Source organism: Notolabrus celidotus, chromosome 19 (assembly GCF_009762535.1).
Source record: "Notolabrus celidotus isolate fNotCel1 chromosome 19, fNotCel1.pri, whole genome shotgun sequence".
Classification (NCBI taxonomy): domain Eukaryota; kingdom Metazoa; phylum Chordata; class Actinopteri; order Labriformes; family Labridae; genus Notolabrus; species Notolabrus celidotus.
The window spans coordinates 8,727,298-8,750,344 of record NC_048290.1 but is presented as its reverse complement, the minus strand read 5'-3'; the positions used below and the strand labels follow the sequence as shown (position 1 = coordinate 8,750,344).

Sequence of the window (23,047 nt, the reverse complement as noted above, 5' to 3'; positions counted from 1 at the left end):
GGCCAGTTTCAGGAAGCTGTCTTTGATTATGCCAAGTGATTCCACATTATAGCAATACCTTCATCAAATGGTAAGTTTTGGTGAAGCTGTTTTAAAATGTTAAAATACTTAAAAAAAAATCTTGTTATATGGTTGTGCCCATAGATATGGCAAGCCGTTCAGGAAATAAATATATATTGAATGAAAGTCTGAATATATGGAATGAAAGTGAATATATGGAAAGATAGTCTGGATATACTGAATTAAGTCTGGATATATGGAATGAAGTATGAATATATTGAATGAAAGTGAATATATGGAAAGATAGTCTGGATATATTGAATTAAGTCTGGATATATGGAATGAAGTATGAATATATTGAATGAAAGTCTGAATATATTTAGAGTACTTATTTTAGCTTTCATTCCATATATTCAGACTTTCATTCCATATATTCAAACTTTCAGGCTAATATATACCTGAACGGCTTGCCATACATAGACATATATACGCCTATTGTATGTGGTATATTTATGTCTATGGTAGTGCCTCTAGAAAAAGTTTTTTAAAAAAGGGTTCGTGTTTCTTTAAATAAGACGTAAACAGTTCCACGACTTCCGGGTCACCAAATATGGCAAACTATTAGCTTCCGTCAGCGTCTAAATTTACTCACGGATAACTTTAATCTGTAAGTCTATGCGAATGCTTGACTCTGAGTCCAGTTTAATGGTCTCCAAATAATAGTATGAAACATTTGTGTCACGATTACTCTAAATGTTGTTTTGTGTTAACAGAGGGACCGAGTTGTCCAGAGTCTACGCAGGTGTTAGCTAGGTTACCAGCTAATGTTAGCTAGCATTGTAATGAGGTGGTCTGTTTGGGTTTGTTTACTTTCGGTGTTGACTGCATGCTTTGTGTTTAAGCAATAAATATGTGTTAAAAATCTCACCAACATCCAAACTTCCTCGTCCTAATAGGATGGCTTCATTTGGCTGGAAGAGGAAAGTAGGTGAGAAGGTGTCAAAGTCAGTGGTGCAGCAGTTTGAGGCTGAGGAGGAGAAGAAGAAGAAGGAGGCTGCAGGGGATGGAGCAGGTCAGGTCGAGGAGGTGGACTGGATGCACGCCATCAAACGACGGCGGGAGATCCTGCTGGAGGACTGTGCTGTGAAGAGCGAGAGGCTGAAGGATGAGGGTGCACTACTGGCTGAGCAAGGAAGGTGAGAGATGCATGCGTCATTTAAAGCAGTAAACAGAAATAGTTTAAAGTTGCAGATGCACCCTTCCATTCCCAAGGAGGTGTTTGATGTGTGGGTGGCAGGATTAGCAAGGGATTATATAAAAGTGCAGTGCAGTTTTAAACAATAGGGACATAATATTTGCTCACCTGTTGCTCTGATAAAAAGGACTACTGCTACTAGCAAACAAGTCTTCATTGTACCCTATTATCCCCACATTATCCATAGTCTGTGCCAGTTTTATATCAGGCAGGATTATAACTCTAGTTTTATTCTACTCTAAAATACCAAGGATTTCCTGTTCTTTTGATGATGCATTTTATACTGGAGTACTGAATTGGAGCAGGGGAAGCACTTTTGATGAATACTAAGACACACCATTCAGATAGAAGGAGTTATGGATGTCACAGGCAAAGTATGAGCTGCCTTTTGTCTGAAGCAGGATCCACGGAGGACAAGCCAGCTGGAGAGTTACAATGAGAAAGGAGGGAGAGAGGAGTGTGAAACTTCCTGCTTATGTTTGTGTTTAAGTTATTTTTTTTAACTAATATCTTTTGATAGCTTAAAGCATTGGTTCCAAACCCTCTTTGGCGCTGTTCTGGAGGAGTCTTGGGGAGTGCAGGGGTTTTGTCAAAAAGTCATAATAACACACTAGCTGGATAGTTTATATGATCAATCTCAATTAATCAACTTTTTTTTTTATATAGCGCCAATTAACAACATATGTTATCTCAAGACTAAACCATACTCTGTTATATTATTTTCAAAGACCCAACATCAAGACAGGAAAAGATCCAGTCCCATTTTACAGACAGGACTCAGTCTAATCTCATCTTAATCCACCATGAGCAGAGCACTTTGCAGCACTTAGTAAGTCACAGCAGCAAGGACAAACTTCCTTTGAACAGGCAGAAACTTCGAGCAGAACCAGACCCATGTAAGACAGCCATCTGCCTTGACCAATCAATCGATACAATTATATGAAGATAACACAGCCTGAAAAGAAAACACATTTTTCTCACTTAAAGCTGCTGTTGGTACTCGTGATATAAACATCAGTTCGGAGAGAGATTTTGAAAGTCATCACTACCCCTTCCCACCAGATTTCCCCTACTTCTTGTGCGCGCTCTATGAGGAAATAGTGCTGGCTTCCCAGCCAATCAGGACAACCTAGCAGGGGCCACCACTCGAACAATCAGGACAGAGGGTCGGAGAGTAGCTCTGATTGATCCGTGATAACAGGAACGAGGGGAATAATAACATTGCTTGATACAAAGGTATTGGAAAACACAGAGAGATCGCCATAATCTCAAACTACTTAAATTACTGATGAGTACCGGTGGGTATTATGACTATTTTTCCAAACCCAGCACAAAAAATAGTGTTGTTTTTTTTACCCCATTCCTACCAACTGCACCTTGAACTTGGAAAGAACATTAAAATCTGTGATTATTATTGACAGCAATACATCACTTTTTCTGTGAGGGGCTTGGGTTTGAGGGGGCTTTTCTTCATTTTCTGCAAGTACAAGGGGCTCCAAGGATCAAAGTTTGGGAATGGTTTAAAGGAGCAAAACTGTTCTAAGAAGTAGGGACATGTAATACTTCAAAGTCGCCAAGTGATGGCGCCAGTGTACAGTACATATTTAGAAGCTTTTTAGAGAATCCAAAATAAATATAGCATTTCCAAGACACAGTCACCTCGCAGACATGTAAGCTTAAAGTCGCCCCTGTACAAAGTTTGCGATCATTTTTCCACGTGTGTGTATTTTTTCAATGAGCTGCTTCTCTCTCAGGATGAGATCAGTAAAAAAAATATTGCTGCAGTAACTTATCTTTTTGGCTGCAGGAGAAGCTGCTCTTTAGACCCGTCAGCTTGTATTAAATAATCAGAGTAAGAATAAAATTATGGAGCTATTATTTTATGAAAGCTTTCAAACACAGAGGGGATGAATGTCCTACGTTCTCCTTTTGCACCCTTGACTTGTGGGGAGTTTATGTTGAGTTGAATGATTATAACCAGTTTTATAACTTAAAAGGAAATGTCTCTGCTTGCATTTTTTTTAGATTTCCAGCTCTGGTCTTGTTTAGCTTGTACAAAAATCTCAGCTGCCTTTGTATGCATCTCCTTTTTTTCTTTAATCGACGCAGATGTAAGAAAAAATCTAGAACTCCTTCAGGATTGATGGTCTTATACGTGCTTTAAAATAGTTGACCTTTTCAGCTGAATATCCAGCACTTTTTGAACGCCACAGTACAGAAGAGGTAATGTTGTTCCCCTCAGTGACTGCTTGTAATCACATTGTCAGGGGGGAAAGTGGATTTTGCTGGGGAAATGATGTGTTTCATGGGGCTCGGTAATGGCTGCTCAGAGGTTTGAGATGGTGCCTGGTCGGGTCAGTCGGTCATTACCGAGGTTTAGATGCTTGTGATTTCATTGAGGAGGCCCTCTGTGACCTGCTTGGGAGCTGAATCTCCTCCTGAGTCACACTGTGTGCTGACTGGTAGGTTTGTGTCGTTTCAGGGAGAAGCTCTCTGGGTTTTTGTCTCAACGAATAAACATTTAGTAAAATTATTAGAGCAAATCGTCTCTAATTAACCAAGATCTCTTCTTTTGAAGGATGGGATTTTGTCTCTCGTAACAGGACAGAAAATATACTCAAAAGAAAAAAACACACCAAATCTATTCTGTGTCATATCTTCTCTGCTGAATTAAGAATCCTAGACTGATCTGTCACAGTTTGTGCATGAATCCCCTCGGTGATAACTTTTAATCATGAGCTGCATGGGTGAAATGCTGTCTGATAGATGATAGGTTGAACAAACAAACAAAACTGCTGATAATACATGCAGATTGCATATTCATTTCTCAGTTCTTGTTTTTTTTTTTGGTCTAGCATTTCCCTATTTTTCAAAAATTGGTTGAGTCCACCAAATATGATCAACGGCATAAAGGCTTCTGAACATTTGCAACAGCCATCTTCTTCGAACACTTGTCATTCCAATTCAGAAAGATGATTCAAATTTTTCTCCCCCACATCAGTTCAATCCTGTCCAGACCCAAAAAAAGCACAACAATCATTCAGCAAACATCATAAAACGTCTTCAAAACACTGAATTAAAGAGAGAGAGCTTGCATTTGAAGAATTTAGTCCCACTTTTCTAATAAAACAGATGTCTCAAAGTGTTCTTTCGGAGCTGCAGGAGGCAGCAAGTCCCATTATCATCCAAATACTTCTCATACTTCACTGATTTGTCTTCCCTCCAGCTGCTGCTCTGACTCAGTGCCCTGAGCTCGCAAGTTGCAATCAGTGTTCAGCAACATCTGAAAACATCATTTGTTTTATGGTTTTAGATCATTGATTTTGCACAGGATGGACAACACGCCTTCATTTCCACCCATTGTGAAAATGTTAAGTCGAAGTATCACCTTGATGGGGTGCTGATTGAGCCAGAGCATAGCCAGCAGAGAAACTATCTGGCTTGTGGAGCGGCGGGAGTGACGTCACACCCCTTCCGTTAATCAAAACACATATTTCGCCCACTGATAACGCATCAAAGATCCCTCAGGTCAGTGTAGTCCACAAGACAACAGATTCTCAGGATGTTCAAAGTGGACACTCATGGTTATTCAACATTCAACGGTTCTTGTGTTAGCATTTGTTTTCTCTCGCTGTCACTCCTTTTTATAAAATCAAATAACTAATTCAAACAAGACGTCTCTGAAAAATGAACGCTTCATCATAAATCAACATGATAAGAACCTACTATAACAACAGGAAGCATGTTTGAGCTAAATCCATTTGACATGTATTTTAATTTCTGTAGTTTGACCCATGTCCCATCTGTTACAATGGAGGAGGCAGGCTATAAGTGCTATACTGCAGCAAGTCACCAGAGGGAGCTATAAGTATTACGGCTTCACACAGGATGGCCGTTCTGTCCATTCTTTATGCAATCTAGGGTTTAAGTTCAACCTTAAGTGCATTTTTTGGCATTGTCATCATATTATGTGTTTCCCTTTTTTGGAACATGTGATCATAATGTCTTGAAAGCTTTTTTTACCACAAGATACCTTTTTTTTTTTTTCCAGTTTTCTTCTTCACTTTGTCTTCAAACTACGATGATCGCACCGTGAAATCATCCCAATGATTTATTACTTGCATTAACTTATCCCACATCCCTTCTTTCCTGTCTCTCCTCCCTTTCTCTGACTGATGTACAGAGTTGTGATAACAGCAGAAGTTCAATTTTTCACCCTGAGGCTTCATATGTTCTATCTCTTATTGCTTCACTTCCTCAAATAATTTTAACTTTGTCCTTTGCTTAATCTCATGGTGCGATTTCCACACCGCTTGACTCTCGTTTCCTCACGCCTCTCTCTGATGCTTCAACAACTGTTGCGTTTGTTATCTTTAGTTCCTGGTTCAGGCTGTAATCCAAGTTTTGTAACCGATCGGTGTGAATGGCCTCATTTTTTCAGGATATCCTTCTCTATAGAGCCATAAAAGAAGCAGACAGACTGATATATTGCTTTGTTGAACCCAGGATTTCAGCTCCTAATCTTTCAGAGCTTTTGTCTTGATCAGGCAATTGAAGTAATCTTCCTGTCAATATTGACTTCAGGAAGGGAGGACTGTTGAAGCCGGCATGATCAAATGCATCCTTTTGGTGAATAAAAAGAAGATTTGCTGCCAAAAAACGACTTTGTAAACAGGTCTATGAAAACTCACTTCACGTGATGGCAGCTGCTCTGGGGAGTCTACAGAGGAGCTTTATGGGTCTTGTTTGTTTGTTTTTGCGTACGTCTGAAAATAATCCAGTTGGATATCTCAGTGTCCCGCTGGCACAGATGAAAGGTCAAAAGCTTCCCTGGGAATAGTTTGATTTGTGATCTCTATATTGACCCTGTGAACCTGTGCATGTTTATTTAGCCCGCTGTAAATTTTTTGCTGTCATCGTGTCAGACAGGTGGACAGTTATTGTGAAGTACGTATGCAGCTTTATGGCATCGAGAAGCCATTTCAGCGCCACGTCCCGGGAGCCATTTCTACTTTATCGGTCTATGTACAGTTTATTAATTTAACCTTATCTAAGTTACTGTACAGATGTTTGGGAAAACACATAAAAGCTCACGACGAATGCTTAAAAAAGAGCCATGAGAATATCACTTGATGCTCGTGAACACACTCAAGTCCAAGACCTTAAATTTGTTTGACTTGTGGATTTCAAAACTGTAGAAATTAGGGGACAACCTTTTGATGTCTTGGCTGATTATGGGGCAGATATTCAGCTTTTAGCCATCTCAGATCACTAATCAAATTAATTGATATAAAAATGCTGAACTTTGGCTCCACTGCTGATGTTACTTTCCACCTGGGTCTGTTTTCACTCAACACTCCCTCTCATCTAATGTCCCGCCCTCGCCCTCAACACTATCGAATTAGCCGGACATCACACAACTGTCTGACGTAAAAGTACTAATTGCCAAGTGAGCTCACCCACACAAGGATTGACGTAGTGATTGGAACACCAGTACTTAACAACAAGACATTAGGGACACTAAATATAGAAACCTAAATATAAAAATTGTAAGTCAAAACACTATCTGTACAAAGATGTATTAAAGTACTATTTCAAGACATAAATACATTTGCCTAAGCAAGAGTGCACATTTAGCAGATAAATATAAAAAATAAATAAGGTCACGGATTAAATTACTACTGAAGTGTGTTGCATTCACTCAAGATTTTTTTTTTTTTTGCTGTTTTTCTGAATTAATGAGTTAATTCTCTCACAATTACAAGAAAAGTGTTCTGCTTTTCTGAACAAATGAGTTATTGGGAGGCCTACCTGAAAATCAACTGCTGCAAAGTCCTCAGGCACCTGCGCAATGTTGACAAACTAATAACAAAACCATCTATGTTACTTAGAACACTTAAAAACTACTAAACAAAAGTAGTCAGTCTTGTCGTTGATATTCTTGTTTGCTTTTGTAAGTCATTATAAGGCATCCCTATGTGTTTCTGCCAGTTTCATAACTGCTTAAAAACTCCTTACAGAACCTTTAATTATAACCCAGTCCCATTTTATATAGATCTGGTAATTTCTGCTTATAACTAGTTGTGTGCCAGGATGAAAGAAAGGATTGGCTGAAGCTTTTCTAAAAGACTTCCCTTCATTAGGGAACGACCAGGGTGACCAGCTGTTTGGTGCCCACTAAACAAACATGCTGCCCTATTTTACATTAAATTTCATTAATGAAACTCAAGCTGGAGACAATGAAGCTCAGTGTGTGATTACAGAGTGATATGTGATCCTCTGTTTGAATCTGTCATGCCTTACAGCTGCGTCATCTAAAGTCAATATCAAGCTATGTGTACGTTGATGTTGTGCAACATGTCTGTGTAGGTTGTTGGTCGCTTGACATCTCACCCAACAACAATTCATGCACAATAAATAACTCTGGTAAATTGTGTAGCTGTGAAGCTTCCCCAGTATAAACTAGTAGCTGCTCGGCCATTGTTTATGATGCAATTAATGCTTTTTATGTGTTCTGTTCTACGAGAAATGTTTGACCCACTGTGTGTGTTTTCTGTAGGAACTGGGAGGCCATAAAGAAGTGGGACGATGCCATTCAGCTGACTCCAGACAACCCAGATCTATACGAGATGAAGTCACAGGTATATCTCTATCAGCCGTTTTTATGTATTTGTCACATGTTCATCCCTTTCTTTACAAGGACAGACTCTCACATTTCAAGTCTGTCATAGCCACTAGAACATCAGATTCACAGGGGACAGTGTGTGAAAGCCAGTGAACCAGAAGAACAAGGAATTCCCTCCACAAAAAACTGTCTTTCTTGTTTGATACATGGTTGTAATCTCAGTGATGCCACTCATTGGTTTTTGAAGAGGCATTAAGAAGCCTAAAGGTTTTGACCATTTTGGAAAAGCCGACTCAACCTAGCTTTTGGCCAAATTTAGAAACAGGCAATGAGGTGACAAATGGCTACAACCCGCCCACCTGTTAAATCAGCTCCTAATTAGGCTGAATCATGCGGAACTCTTAACCTTAATTTAATCCAAACAGATGAGCTGGAGTCAGGGTGTGAACCCCCGAACACTTTGTACAAATTGAATTACTGTCGACACCCAAACTGTTTCTTGCACCAGGTTGTAAACATGTTTGATTCTGCTGTAAAGGTAGTCACTGTAATTTGGGCTCTGATGAGGATACCTATGCTTTTACACCCAGCCTCAAGTGGACATACAAGGTAATGTTTTTTTGGGGGGGGCATTTTTGCCTTTATGACAGGACAGCTGAAGAGAAGCCTCTGCGTAGGTACAGGAGCTAGGCAGACCTCCGGTGTAGGCTACGCCGTCGATTCGACGCAGAAGTATAAATCAGCCTTTAGATCGTTAAGGCTGATTTATACTTCTGCGTCTCCCCTACGCAGCAGGGGCTGACGCGGACATGAGCCCCACATACTTATGCGTCGGTGTGTCCGTGTCGCGCAGCAATTCTCCGCCGAAACGCCTGAGGGCAGTGCGGTCTCTCTGATAGCCGGCCGCCTGCTTCCGGTCCCGCTACGATCTCTGTTTACTTTTCCACAGAGTTTCAGAGCGTGTTATGTTAATCTACAGCTGATACATGTTGCTGTTTATCATACAGACATGATTACATGAAGAATAGAGAGGAGGAGATGAAATACACGGCCGATGTGCGGCTAATGTCCGGGATCCCGGAAGTGTTGTAAATGCGGGAAAGACAAAGCCGCCGAGCGGACCAATCACAGAGCTTGCGGTCCGCGTCGGCTCTACGGGGAGTTACATTTTGGAGGAGGTGCACATCAGCTACGTGCGTAGGCCACGGCGTAGGTACGGGAGCTACGCGGACCCCCGGCGTAGGGTACGCTGTTGATTCAACGCAGAAGTATAAATCAGCCTTTAGGCCACCAGCGCCCCAAGTGGATATACATGGAACTGCAGATTTTTGCACTACTGCATTGGCCTCACATGTCAACACTGAAGATTGTCACTTTATTAAAGCCTAGATCAAACATTACCCACAATGCAACTCAATTTAGTCAGTTATGTTGTAGAGCAGGGTGTGTTATACTTTGGCCTCAAGTCGCTAGCATCAAGCAGAGGTCAAGAGCAGGTTACAGCCCACTTATTTTTACTCCATACCTTCCAGTTTTTTGATTTCTTTTATAAGTTATATTTTTATTTTGTTGTCGTCACTCAATGTTGTCTCAAGTGAAATCTTTTAAAGGATATTAAAGGACAGATCTAGTGTCATATTTTTCATCCAATGCTGCTGCAAGCAAAGGGGTGGAAGAGAGAAAAGAACAGTTGCCGATCAACACAAAGATAGAGTAAAGAAAACAAAGTGGTGACGAAGACAAAGACATTTTTATTTTCTGATTGTTTCACAACAGTTACGTTCAAGGAAACATTTTGAAATTGTCACAAATCAAACGCGCAGAAAGGTGCAGGAGGTTTGTGTGTCACTGAAGTCGTGCTTCTTTCTGCCTCTGCTCCACTGCCCGTCACAACCTCTGTATCGCTGACTGTCCTCATTCACAGGTTGGTCCTTTTGGCGTCTCACAAAGATGTCTGTGTCAGACTGTGTCCAGAGCAGAGAGAGAGAGAGCGATGTCTCCTGGTCCTGTTATGTTTTATATTTTTTCTGACCTGTGGACTCTCAGCTGGGAGCTCAACATCACTGCACTATAAGACGCCCAAAAAAGGAGCCCAGGAGTTACATTGTTGTTAGTTTTGAAACGGGTAACGATAGCATTAGATTTTCTCTGGTATTGTATAAAAAAATGTAAAACGTGTATTCTGCCAGCTCTCGTACTTACGGGACACTGTGGGTTGTATGAATATAGACTTGAAAAATGCGAGCCTCTCCTGTGAGCATCCATCCTCAGGGTAATGTGGTTGAGTTTGCCTTAAACCACATGGCAGATACCCGGTATGTTTGTGTTGTTTCCTGGTACATGACTGTTCAAGCATGCCTGAAATGTGATGCAGTATAACAGCTGCATTCACAGTTTGGGGGATGTAGTTTTCCATCACAGTAGAACGATGTAAAGGCTGTTTTTCACTGTAGAAAATACTTAAACACTCACAGTTTTCTCTTCATGTCTCATGGTTTGAAAAGTCTCCTGACCACCAGAGTGCTGTGTATGCACTTCCCCACATCTCTATTCATGTACGATTATTTATCAGCCACCATCACCAAATACATCCTCTTTCAGCCACTTTGCTGTGCTTTTAAACTAGAGAGGCGATAACAGCGTGTTGATGACACCACTGGAAATTTGCAGCTCTTCTAACAGCTTTAATGTTCCCACTTTCCAGCTCAGTTTACTTGTTCCTATCTCTCCTGCTTCCTTTGGGTCGATATCATTCTTTGTTTTTGAGCCTTTTTTCTCTCATTCATGCATTATTTCTCAACTTCAGCTTCTTCTTTTCTTCTCGTCAATGCGTCCTTTAAAAAAATGGTTGCCTGAAAATTAACTGGAAGTGGGGCAGCCAGAGGAGGTAGACAGACCCTTCTTCATTATTGGTTATTCATTGTACTACAACTAACCCAATAAACCCTCGTCCGATGTACATTCACGTGAAGCTGAAATAATATTATCCATTAAAGGATATTTGAGAAGGAAGTCATTATTGTCTGATTCTGGAAAACACCATTGGATTGTTTTTCACCCCGGTGCCTTCAGTTACTCCCAATGACATAAGCACAGACTTCGCATGCATATCACAACTACTTTATTACTGTTGCTGAAAATAGTTTTGGACCTCATTGTATTCCCATTAGTAGCTCCAGATGACGAGAATGCATACCATGACGCTGGTCATTCACTTCCCCTCATCGCTTTCTTCCTACCTAACTCAATCAGTATCTTAACCGACTGTGACTGTGGTGCGCTCTGGAGGAAATTGGATCCATTCGTTAAGCTGTCGCTGCACCTTATTGGTTATACAGTGATATTTGAAACGTTGGTCAATAACGCAGTTGTAGCTTTGGTTGTAAACCGGGGACATCCGTTGGGTTTTGCCATTCTGTATTCCCCCTTTTTTTTGGTTTGTTATATTTTTGGCCTTTTTGCCTTTATTTGACAGGACAGCTGAAGAGAGACAGGAAATGTGGGGGGGGGGAAGGAGTGGTGAAAGACATGCAGGAAATGGTCAACCGGCTAGGAATCGAACCGGCGACCCCACGACGAGGACTGTAGCCTCTGTATGTGGGTCACTTAGACCGCTAGGCCACCAGCGCCCCGTATTCCCCATTTTTGAAGTATCTTTAAAATCCTATTCCACATTAAACCATTGACTGCATATAAAGATGGACGACGTGTCTCTACCTTCTCCTGTTTTACAAACTTGATGCCAAAATAACTCGCTAATATTTTGCACACATGCAGTCAAAGTCTACTCAGTGGACGTTAGCTTTTTCAGCCATAGTATTGATGACCTACCTGTTCTGCTCGCCAAAACACATACTGAACTTACCAATAAAAGGGCCCATCAAGTTGGTACAGTTAGCTGAGAACACTTTCTGGTATTGCTTTGAAGCAGATACTCACGGTTAAGGAAAGTTCAACGACTCTTGTGTTGGCATTTGTAACGTTTCCTCTCCTTGTTCCTCCTCTGATCTGCTCGTTCGTCTACAGAGCTGTAAATCATGACTGTATACTGATAACAACTAAAGTTCTCATGAAAATGAATACTTTGACATAAATCAACATGATAAGAAATAACTTTAATAATGACAGTAATCACTGTTTGACAATAATTGCATGCTGTGTCCCGAATTTAAAATCTGACCCATGTTCCATCCGTCAACATGGAGGAGGCCGGCCCAATGGTCTATACCAGTGGTTCCCAAACTTTTCACACCGTGACCCCAAAATAAAGGTGCCAAAGACTTGCAACCCCCGCCGTCCCTCAAAGTGATTTAATGTGGTTTCATCTAGCTGGTCTGTAGAAAATAAGCCTACCTATATGAGCATGTGGTTGTGTTTCCTGTGCTGCTATGAATAAACCTGCTGCTACTGATGCTTTTGATAATTAACTGTTCACTAACCCTAAACTTAGGAGTAGGGGTGCAACGGATCAAAAAACTCACGGTTCGGATCGGATCACGGTTTTGAGTCACGGATCGGATCATTTTTCGGATCAGCAAAAAAAAAAAAAAAAGACAAATACAACTTTGTCCCTCCATTTATCTTGTAAAACACTTTTAAACTTTTGCCAATAAAATAAAAACAAGATTCAACTCAAAATGTACTGCTTGTGCAAAGCACCCTATCTGTGGGCCCAGTCCTACTTCATTCACTGCATTTCATGGCATGGCAAGTTAAGGAGCAGAGGAACTTCAAAAGATTCACTCCATTCTTCTTTCAATCGTTGATTTTCACCGTCTACTTTTCTTTGAGCTGCAAACTTGGAACACACCGTTTCCATGCATTCTAGGGTCCTACAGCTGGCAAAGTGCCAATATGTGAACCGCTCCATAAACGAAAGTGAAAGTTAAAGATTTCACTCGCAGCATTGGACTCATTATTGACCCATTAACAGCCTGTCTGCGTATTGTTGACATGGAGACAAGTCCCGGTAAACACAAGGTGACCCGACCAAAACACAGAGTGAAGAAATAACAGTTTGGGGGCCACAAATAGGCGGCCGGACGCGGCCGTATTGACGGCCTCTGGTCTAGTGGGTGCGCGACGGAATTTCATAACGTGGCTCAAGCACATTCAGCCTTCACTGTATTTCACAGGGAAACCAAAATGCTCCCATACATTTGACTTACAAGATGCAGGAGGTTTTTCAAGTTCCTCTGCTCCTTCACTTACCATGACTACCGCTGCGCTTGGCGAGTGAGGGTGGATTGAACATGCGGTCATCACGTGAACACGCGCAACTTTTTTCATCAACCGATCCGCGGACCACGTCCGTGCCGAACCGTGGAGAGGCATCCGTACGGATCACGGATCACGGATCAACGATGATCCGTTGCACCACTACTTAGGAGTCATCTGGCAACAAAGAAAGGCAGAAAACTCACGACACACGACCTTCCATTTGTGTCTCGCAATCCCCCAGGGGGTCCCGACCCATACTTTGGGAACCCCTGGTCTATACTACAGCCATTTAGTAGGCGAAGCTAGACATCTTTTGGCTTCACTTTTGGGGAGCTGTCATGTTGCCCATTTTTATGAAGCCTAAGATAAAAAATAAAATACCGACATGCAAATAGCTGTAGAGCTCTCATTCTTCCTTCTCATTCTTAAACTATGCGTCTCAGTTTTCAGACACTTTGAAGTATCGTGGCCTGTCACCAAACGTGTCTTTGCATTAAGCAAAAGCATCAAGTCAAGAATTAAACTCTTTCCTAGGTGCCAGATCTGGTTCTAATTTAAATTCAGTTCCTTCATGCAGAGCTGACACTGTGCTCTTGCATCTTAATTTTCTACTTAAGTGCTCCAAACACACCGTACATATGAGCGGCACCGCTCCTCACTCATTTTGATTCTGTGTTTAAAAGTGCACTTGTGCCACTCAAGGAAACGCAAGCAAGGTGAATAAAAAGCAAAGGATATGCTATTGTGTGATCCTTTTTTTTTGGCAGAGCTCTCTGCTCTAAGATCCTCCACTACAGCAAAAACTCATTGAGCCTGTTCAATAACTGTCGGATTAGTATTTCTGGTATGCAAATAAATGCAGTCTGTCTCCTGCAAGACACGTGCATGATCACTTTATAATTGTTCGTATGTATCTGCTTATTGTCTGACTAAAAGATGACTCATAAAGGTCTGCTTGGTCCGGTCAGGTTAATGAGTTCAGTACAAGTCTGTTTAATGTTAACACGGATAAGTCAATTTCGCAGAGTCATCTTGTGACGATGACTGTGCATTGTGCTGTACCGTACTCTACTGTACTGTGTGTTCATGTGTTGAATGAGTCATGTCAGCAGGTCTGCAGCTAATTGAACATTTCATTAAAGATTAATCTGCTGATTTATCTTAAGTTTGTGCAAACTAATGAAAAACACGCTCCACATCACGGTCTGGTTCTTTCAGAGTATATATTCGCTATTTGATGTACTCTTTGCAACACTCTTCATGCTCTTCTTTAAGACTTCTCCATTTCCACCATAATCCAATTTTTAAGCATCTTTGATTCTCTCCACAGGTGCTGACCATTCTGCAGGAGGTGTTCCCAGCTGTGAAGGCAGCAGAGATGGCAGTGAAGCTTCGCCCCCTGTGGTGGGAGGGATGGCAGACTCTGGGCCGCGCCCAACTCAACCTGGGAGAGGTGGAGCTGGTGAGTACGCCTGGCAGAACACTCCGAACGCAAACAAATTAGTGTACGCCGTGCTCACAAATGCTGTCCGACTGCTATTGCGTTTAGGGCCATAAAACAAATGAGTGAGTCACGGGAGGGGAGAAGACAACAGCACCTGTAAATCACATTGTGTACTCAACACGGATGACTTTTTTTAAGCGGTGGCTGTTTTCTGCTGTGATTTGAACTAAATGCATGAGTTATTTGGAGTCAAAAAGGCGCCATTTTGCCCGTGCAAACACAAGAAAACCCTTGTGTTGCATAACTTATATCAGCTTCTTGCTCAGTCAGTCACTAATGATCTTCAGTGGACTCCCCCTGGTTCATTTGCAGTGAGCTGTACCAATATTTACCAGACTATAAATCACTTTTGTCCTCCTTTTGAAAAGCTATAAAGATACCTCAGTTATTCATGTTTACTACTTTTTAGAGAGCTCCTTTTCTCTTAAGAAGTCGTCCTTCTTTCAAAGCACACCCAGGCGCCTCAGGCTTGAACGATTGCTCAAATTGCCGCAGAACACGCCGGGACCTGTGGCTGTACGAAAACCCTGCAGATCATGGTTACTCCATTGGCCCATTTGGAGCCAAGCAAAGAAGAGGCTGAGCTCAGAAAGCCTTCATCTCAAGGCACCGTGTGTCTCTCTTTGATTGAGAGACCTGTCCTACGGCTCAAAAAACAACAATAGGAAGTGTTGAAAGTTTGTCGGGCAAAAACTAAACCAAATATAGACACACCTCTTTGTATAATGAGGCTATTGGGAAGGAAGAGGAGAGAAAAAAAAACACCAGGCTATTTTTAGCGAGGCTTGTTGAGTCAAGTTGAGGAGCTTTGTGTGCATCAACATGTTTGAGTAATGCCTGTTTGCGCAAAAGTGAGCGCAGAGATCCACGTTTTCTCTTAAATAAATCCTTTCTTTGATTTCTGTGCTTCGCTGTCTCAATCAGAAAAGAAAGTACTCACATTGAACAAACACAAAGCTTCAGATTTAATCTTTTTCAGCATGTTCTTGGTGGTTTAAAAACACAGACATGGTAGTGCTCTGCAGGATGACAGCTCTGTTGCTATTAATCTTCCCATTATTATCATTAACGTCTCTTTTGGCTGTAAATTTCCACCAGAAGCCGGTTCATCTACCCACCGGGGCATTCTGATCCTTTGCAGGATTACTCTGAAAATAAAGAGTTGTTGAGACCCAGGTCTGTTCAAGATGGAACTTGATATGTTGTTTTGGATGCAGACGGTTTCATTCAGTGGAAAAAAGCGATTACAGTGAACCTGACAAAGACTTTTTTTCTAACAGCGCAGGTTATTTATATTACAGGTAGAACATTTCAGAGTTCAGTTGTGTAAGAGCTCAAAAAGAAGGCTCAGTCATCCTCAGAGAAACAAATCAAGTTAGTGCTTCATGCATCTTTTGTTGTACCAGAGAGGTCAGCATTAGACTTAATTTTCATAGAAGGTGTGGCTCGCAGTGCAACTGGAAACAGGTGCAACTGAAAGCTGAGCTTCTCTCATTAACATGCGGGCTCATCACAGATATGTTGTCCCTTTTCTGTGCATGGGACCGGGTTTAGCTATTCCACAAGAGTATGCTGAGTCTATTCAGCTGTAACCATAACTGACATAAACCACACCAAATGCAGATGATTCTCAGCCTGCTGCAAAACAGAGCATGCACTGGGAATCATTACTTTGGTGAACTGCAGAGAGTGACTTTAAGGATTCAGTCTTTCTGTGCTTAATATGAATCTATTGTTCAGTCTTTTATCTCTTAGCTGTTTTCTCAAAGGTGAAGTGCACAGTCACTGAACAAATTAAAAACGTTTTATAGCTGCCAAAACATTGCATTAATTCAAGGGGACTCCATGTGTAACTTACCCAAACTTAACTGTTTTTGTTACAATGTCACAATGTCATTTAGCAGATGCTTCTATCCAAAGCGACGTACGTACGAGAACAAGAACAACACAAGCAAAGATCTAGACAAGAGGAAACAAGTTCAGTAAGAGTAACAAAGTGCCTCAAGTTAATCTGGGTGCAGGTATTACCATCACCTACATTTTCTTTTTTTTAAGTTTTTTTTTTTTTTTTTTACATTTTCCTGCTTTATTAGATAGGACAGCTGAAGAGAGACAGGAAATAAGGGGAGTAGAGAGCAGGAGAAGACATGCAGCAAAAGGTTGTGGCCAGGAGTCGAGTCAGCGACCTCTGCAAAGAGGACTACAGCCTCTGCACATGGGGTGTGCGTCCAAGCCGCTTGGCCAAATAGCTCCAAATCATCTAAGTTTTCAATAAATAAGATTTGATTTATAAGCTTGGTGTTTGGTGCAACGATTGAGAATAGGTATTCGTTTGGGATGTCATTTCCAAGCTGATTGAATGGAAATTTAAATTCTGACTAGCTGACCAGTTTAAAGGTAAGAAAAAAGCAAAATCTATCTGTATAACAGGGCAGAACATAACATAAAAAAAAAAATTTAAGTTATATTTTTGGGCATTTTCGCCTTTAATGGACAGGACAGCCAAAGAGAGACAGGAAATGTGGGGAGCAGAGAGTGGGAGAAGAGAGCGGGAGAAGACATGCAGTAAATGGTCGAGGCTGGAATCGAACCTGCGACCATTTAGTGCATGCAAAGAGGGCTATAGCCTCTGTACATGGGGCGGGCACTTAGACCGCTAGGCCAACGGCACCCTGCTCGTACAGAGCTCCAGACTAACTTTTTGCATTGGTTGCACTGGTGCGCCTAACTTTTTTTTTAGGTGCACCCAAATTTTTTATTGCGTCGCCTTTAACACGATAAAGTCACCTTTTTATTGCCCCCCCCCATAACTTTCATGTAATGAGAATGATTTTTAAACAGAAATAAGGTGTATAGAATGACAGGAGAAGGGCTGGTTGTAACAGTAGGGTCTGTTTTCTTAATGAAAAAACTTTCAATATTTCAACCTCTCTTCATTTTCCCTAGTTTCGCCACGTTCTTTTTCCGTTTCACTAAGGTTGCTTTGGCGCTCAGGTCTCTCACAATTTCAAAACACACAACTTGGAGCAGTGAACGGGACCACAGCCAATCAGAGGCAAAGACCTGCCCGAGCTCTGTCTCTTATTGGTTTAGACCACTACGATCCTACCATGAATGTGAGTTCGGTCACAGGACAGCAGAGAGATGATGGCTTGCGAAAGAAATTTATGTTTTCACCTGGGTAGTGTCAGGTGCACCAGTGCAACCTAGAAAACATTTTAGTTGCACTCTTGAAAATTTTGGTTGCACTCTGGAGCCCTGCATCAGGAAAATGAAATCATCCACAAAAATGAGAAAGATGCACAGAGGCAGTGAGAATTTGACCAGCAGCCCACCTAGTGCAGATAAGTGACTAAATAAAAACTGTACCCCTCAGATAACTTAGCAACATCTGAAGCCCAGAGAACATCAAGGTAAAGAATTGGTAGCTCTGTCAGGATTAGTTTTAGCTTGGTGGATGATTTAGCTCCACCTCTTATTGTCAGTACTCTTAACATGCAAGTATACAAAGTATGAATCAAAGTTTTTGTTTACATCTTCCATTTTGAAATCCATTCAAACAGAAGCTACAGGGCTGCTGAAAAGGGTAGTTAATACTAGTGTTGTAATAATCAGGATCTGCGGTCCAAAAGTATGACAACAGATTTGATAGTATAGATGTGTGACATGCTGCAAATGCAGAAACAAAGCGCATTTCAAAAACATATGCAAAAGTCCAAAACAAGAACAACAGCTGAAACCTTTGTACATGAAAAAGGAGGTGCAGACGAAGCTGAAACACCTGCATCTACAACAGACACACTACAAATACACACACAAGGGAGAGCAAAAACACAAAAAAGCAGAAAACAACTGCAAAAGAGAAATGCAGCAAATCCAGACCTTTTCACAGAAGTGCTCCGGACCTGTAGGGGCGCTATGTGAAACAACTTTCTCAGCCATTGTATGGCATGAAAATATATTGATGGGGTCTATTAGATTTTAGCTCAGAGCACACATGACTCTGTTTGCATGAGAGAGAAGCTAAAGATACATGTAGAGATTTATCCGCAGGTGAAACCGGAGTGTGAGAGTGTTGAGTTCAGGATCAAGTTGCTCTGTCTCTCTGCCCTGTAGGTCAAAAACTTCCAATTTCTTGTTGAAGTTTTCACCTGCCAGTTCCTCCTTTTGTGGAGTTTCTTTAGTGTAGTTTGTGTTTGCATTGGTGACAGACTGCTGTTGATTGCTGTTTTAAACCATTCATTACCTTTTTCAATAACAAAGTTGTCAGCTGTTTTAAATGCAGCTGAAATGTGTGGCCGTATTTTTTGAAGTGCATTATAAACACGTCATGTTCTCCCACACAGCATGGCTGCAAATCACTCAATGAAACTTTTTTTTTTTTTTTTTAAGTTATATTTTTTGGGCTTTTTGCCTTTTATTATATAGGACAGCTGAAGAGAGACAGGAAATGTGGGGAGCAGAGAGCAGGGGTAGACATGCAGGAAATGGTCGACCGGTCGGGAATCGAACCAGCGACCCCTGCGACGAGGACTGTAGCCTCTGTACGTGGGGCGCTTAGACCACTGAGCCACCAGCGCCCCCACTCAATGAAACTTTACAAATAACATTTAGAATAATAAATAGCTGAAATGTTTGGCTTCTTGCAAAGTGTGTAACAAATAGGGAAATACAGCAAATGACAAAGTAGAAGTTGTAATTGTAAACACTAAAATATGAATAAACAAATCCTAATCAGTCAGTAGAATTACCAATAACAGATCTACAACACAATAACAGCATGACCTAGTTAACAATGGTCTGCTGTTGTCCTGCAGCTGAAAAAACATCCTGTCTTCTGGCACAGACGTGCCGAGCACACAGATATGGTGCTGGTGTTTTGGCTCAATTAGTAACCCTGTTATCTGGTGGCTCCAAGCCAATGCAACATCATCTGATGGATACATTTTGACACTGTAATGAAAGGCACTCTTCCTGTTTTCGACAGAAATTGTAACTACAACAACCACAGACCCATTTGGCTGAAAGTCACCAGTTAACACGGTCACTCATTAAACCAGAACACCGGTATAGTTTTGGAAAGTGCTGCATCTTTCTACTCCAGCTTCCACACTTTCGGCTTTGTGGGCCTACATTGATAAAAATATGAGCAATGTTTTTAACAGACGAGTAATTCTGGTTCCGACTAGCGTGGGTCAAATGTTAGTTGACTCATATAGTGCTCTGATACTGACTCAAAAGCCTGGATTGTTTGTTCAAGGCGGATTTATACGATAAATATGAAGTTTACATCTTCGAGAGTATTTGTGCTGCGCAGACATTTTGCTTGAAAGAAAAAAGGAAAGGGCAACGTCGCCTGCATGGAAGAAGCTTGAGTTTCAGCTGATTTGAGGTATTTCATGCTTGCTACATCAACAAGTTTTAAAGGCTTCTTGTATTATCTTCAAAGCAAATGTTCTCACGGGTGGTGGTGGCACTCCAGACTGTTCAAGTGCACACATGGGTTGTAGTTGTTGTTCATTTTAACTTTAATATACCAGGTTACTGGTGCAAGATTATTATCATAATTTAAAGGATATAGATTGAGGTAATGTTTATGTACTTTTCACCATATTGTAGTTATGAAATAGGGAAAAAAATTCTTTAGTGAGGCTTGATCTTGTTTGAGGCATTCAGCTTTTTCATTAAAAAAGGATCACTGCTGGGAGAGTTGGTGCATCGATACCAGGGGACAGATTTATTTCACAATTTCACAGGCAGCAAATCGGCACAGATTGAGGTTGAAATCAGCCTCCATAAAGAATCAGAGGCTGCTTGTATGTCTGTGTAATAGAACAATAATTCCACATCGATCTACTACTGCACAGTCAGCTCAGAGATGTTGATGTCTTTTTAATGAAACCATAAATTTGGATGCAGTCGAGCAGCAGGAATGTCCAGGTTTTGCAGTCTTCCATGATCACCACCTGGTTTTAATCATTCTCTACTGTCCCTGTAGGCTGTGAAATCCTTCCAGGTTGCGATCCACCAATGTCCATCAGAGCCCACCTTGTGGAAGGAAGACCTGGCGTGGGCTTGGAGGTTACAGAAGCAACACCTGGCAACCAAGGAGAAAACACGGCAAGAGGAGGAGACCAAAAAGCAGATTCTGAATGCTCCTGAGCTGGAGCAGGACTTTGATTTTGAATCGGATGAGGTGCTGGCCGCCTGTGAGGCTGTTGCTGAGCGACAGACACGCTACGAGGAGCTGAAGCGGACCTCTGTGGTCATGGACTCTGAGGGAAATATAAAAAATGTAGTCACTGGGGAAGGGGGATCAGAGGACGCAGAGGCGCCATCTGAAGAACAGTTTGTCAAAGCAAGAGGACTTTGAAGTGGTCTCAGCATGAAATGAGTGTCCTGCTTTAAATATTCAGTCTGTTTGTATTTTTTCAGAAACCACCCAGAAGCAGACATGAGCTGAAAATACTGGTGACAGTTTGTATACAACAAAACGAAAGACAGGAATAGACAATCCAGTTTTGTTGACTCATGTTTTCAATCCTTTTAATGTTAAATGTGTCGTGTTTAATGTTATATTAAGTCACAGACAAGTAAACTGTGTGTGACAGTAAACTCTACCCATCACTCAAAGACAGGTTTCAACATTCAGCAGAGAGAGTGCATCAGAAAGAAAACTTCAACATCTATTACTTCTGTTTCTTTGTAATGTGCACATTTATTTAAAGCTGATCTATCATCCAATTTAGAGTCTACTTTTTGACACTAAAACAGCAGACTTCCACTTTTAAAGTCCCCATGAGGAGTTTTTGACTTGTTATGAAACAGATGGAGTTTACAGTAATGTCTTGTCATGATCTACAAAAGCAAACAAGGTGCCACTCGCAGCAGATGATATCTGAATAACAAATACGGATCTTCATGGGAAAACACAAGCTGTGTACCGGAATTATTGAGAAGATACTGTGCATGTGTGCTCACCAGACGATTTTCCTGAAAATGTTAAATCGCTAAATAAGATAATTAAGGGCCTGTGAACACTAACAGCATTTCTTTATGCTTGCAGAGCCTGTTCTCCACACAAATAATGCAGGTCAGTGTTTGCACTCAAGTTTGACAAGATGCCTTGGTGCCGCCTGTTTGTTGTCCCTGCACTTCCATTGCTCTTAGTTGATAATAGTTCAACTTTAGGAACACCGCCACACTTGCACATGTCACTTCTCCCTTACTGAACACTCAAAATCAAGAAGGGGTGGGACTTTTGGCACCAACTTTGTGAACAACAATGGCAGGGTTGAAACAAAAGTTTATCTCATGCAACCAGACTTTTTTTGAGGGTTTAAAGAGCTGCTTCCAATGACAGGGAGAACATTTCTATTGTTCTTTGTTGTGTTTTTGGTTGAAATTTCCCCAAATAAGGTAAATAGTAAGCTAATTTAAAACCGACTTAACAGTCGCAACCAAGGGAAGTGGAAGTGCTGCAAGACAATTGTCATAACCCAGCCGCAGTAAGCACCAGTGAGAAGTGCTCTGAAACTGAGGTTGTGTTGTGGCCCAAAAAGGGTCGGTTGTGGACACATGCCCTAAAACCTTTGAGTTTAAGAAATACAAACTAACACACACACACAGTAACCATTGAGGAGACACACATTCAACCACACTTCAAGATGTTATGCTGCTGAGACAAACCACATGAATTAATCACAGAAGAAAGGGAATAAAGGGTTGAAAACAGACCTCTACAGTCTAGCTTTTTGTTTCACTGTTAACCGTCCATGGAACAGCATACAATTCTTGGGTAATAATTCATTAAAAGCACACAGTTTCCTGGTCATCAAGTGGAAATATTGATATAAGATATGTACAGATGCATCTGTGGTTCCTTTGTAACCTTGGGAAATAAAACTCTTGAAAAGAAAACAGCTAAAAACAACTTTTTTCTTATTTAGCATCCATTTTTATCTTCAATACACATCCAGATTTCTTAATTGACAGCGAAAACTAAATTGTGAGTGTGTTATAATGTCTTTAAAGTGCTTTAAACTGCAGCAAAGCACAAAGACATCAAGTTTTTTTTGTTTTTTGTGGGGGGCTTTTTCACCTTTTATTGACAGGACAGCTGAAGAGCGACAGGAAATGTGGGGAGTAGAGAGTGGGGGAAGACATGCGGTAGATGGTCGACCGTCCGGGAGTTGAACCGGCGACCTCTACGAGGACTATAGCCTCCATACGTGGGGCGCTTAGACATCAAATTTGATGATTCATGTGTTGCAGTGTTGTGTGTATTTCATCACTGTATAAGACTTGTGATGGACAACCTTACAACTATCTCATCTTTCACCCATGTTTGAAACTTTGCTCTCCTCAGCTTTGTAGGACAGCATGGAAATAGAACTAAATGAGTTTCTACTAAAGGGCATTGAGAAGTCAGAAATAAAGCAGG

The 23,047-nt window shown here is 41.2% G+C and overlaps 1 protein-coding gene across 1 annotated transcript; it reads left to right on the top strand.

Annotated features, from left to right (window-relative positions):
- The first annotated feature begins 585 nt into the window (after positions 1 to 585).
- ttc33 (tetratricopeptide repeat domain 33) lies at positions 586 to 22,524 on the top strand. Its single transcript, XM_034710037.1, has 5 exons — positions 586 to 667; positions 957 to 1,196; positions 7,815 to 7,896; positions 14,431 to 14,562; positions 20,603 to 22,524. Exons 2-5 carry the CDS (start codon positions 958 to 960, stop codon positions 20,975 to 20,977), a joined length of 828 nt encoding a protein of 275 aa, XP_034565928.1. The 5' UTR covers positions 586 to 667; position 957; the 3' UTR covers positions 20,978 to 22,524.
- Positions 22,525 to 23,047: the final 523 nt, after the last annotated feature.

Coding starts and splice junctions, on each gene's coding strand:
- ttc33 (XM_034710037.1), top strand. CDS start 958: ATGGCTTCATTTGGCTGGAAGAGGAAAGTAGGTGAGAAGGTGTCAAAG. Junction 1,197..7,814: donor CTACTGGCTGAGCAAGGAAG/GTGAGAGATGCA, acceptor TGTTTTCTGTAG/GAACTGGGAGGCCATAAAGA. Junction 7,897..14,430: donor TATACGAGATGAAGTCACAG/GTATATCTCTAT, acceptor TTCTCTCCACAG/GTGCTGACCATTCTGCAGGA.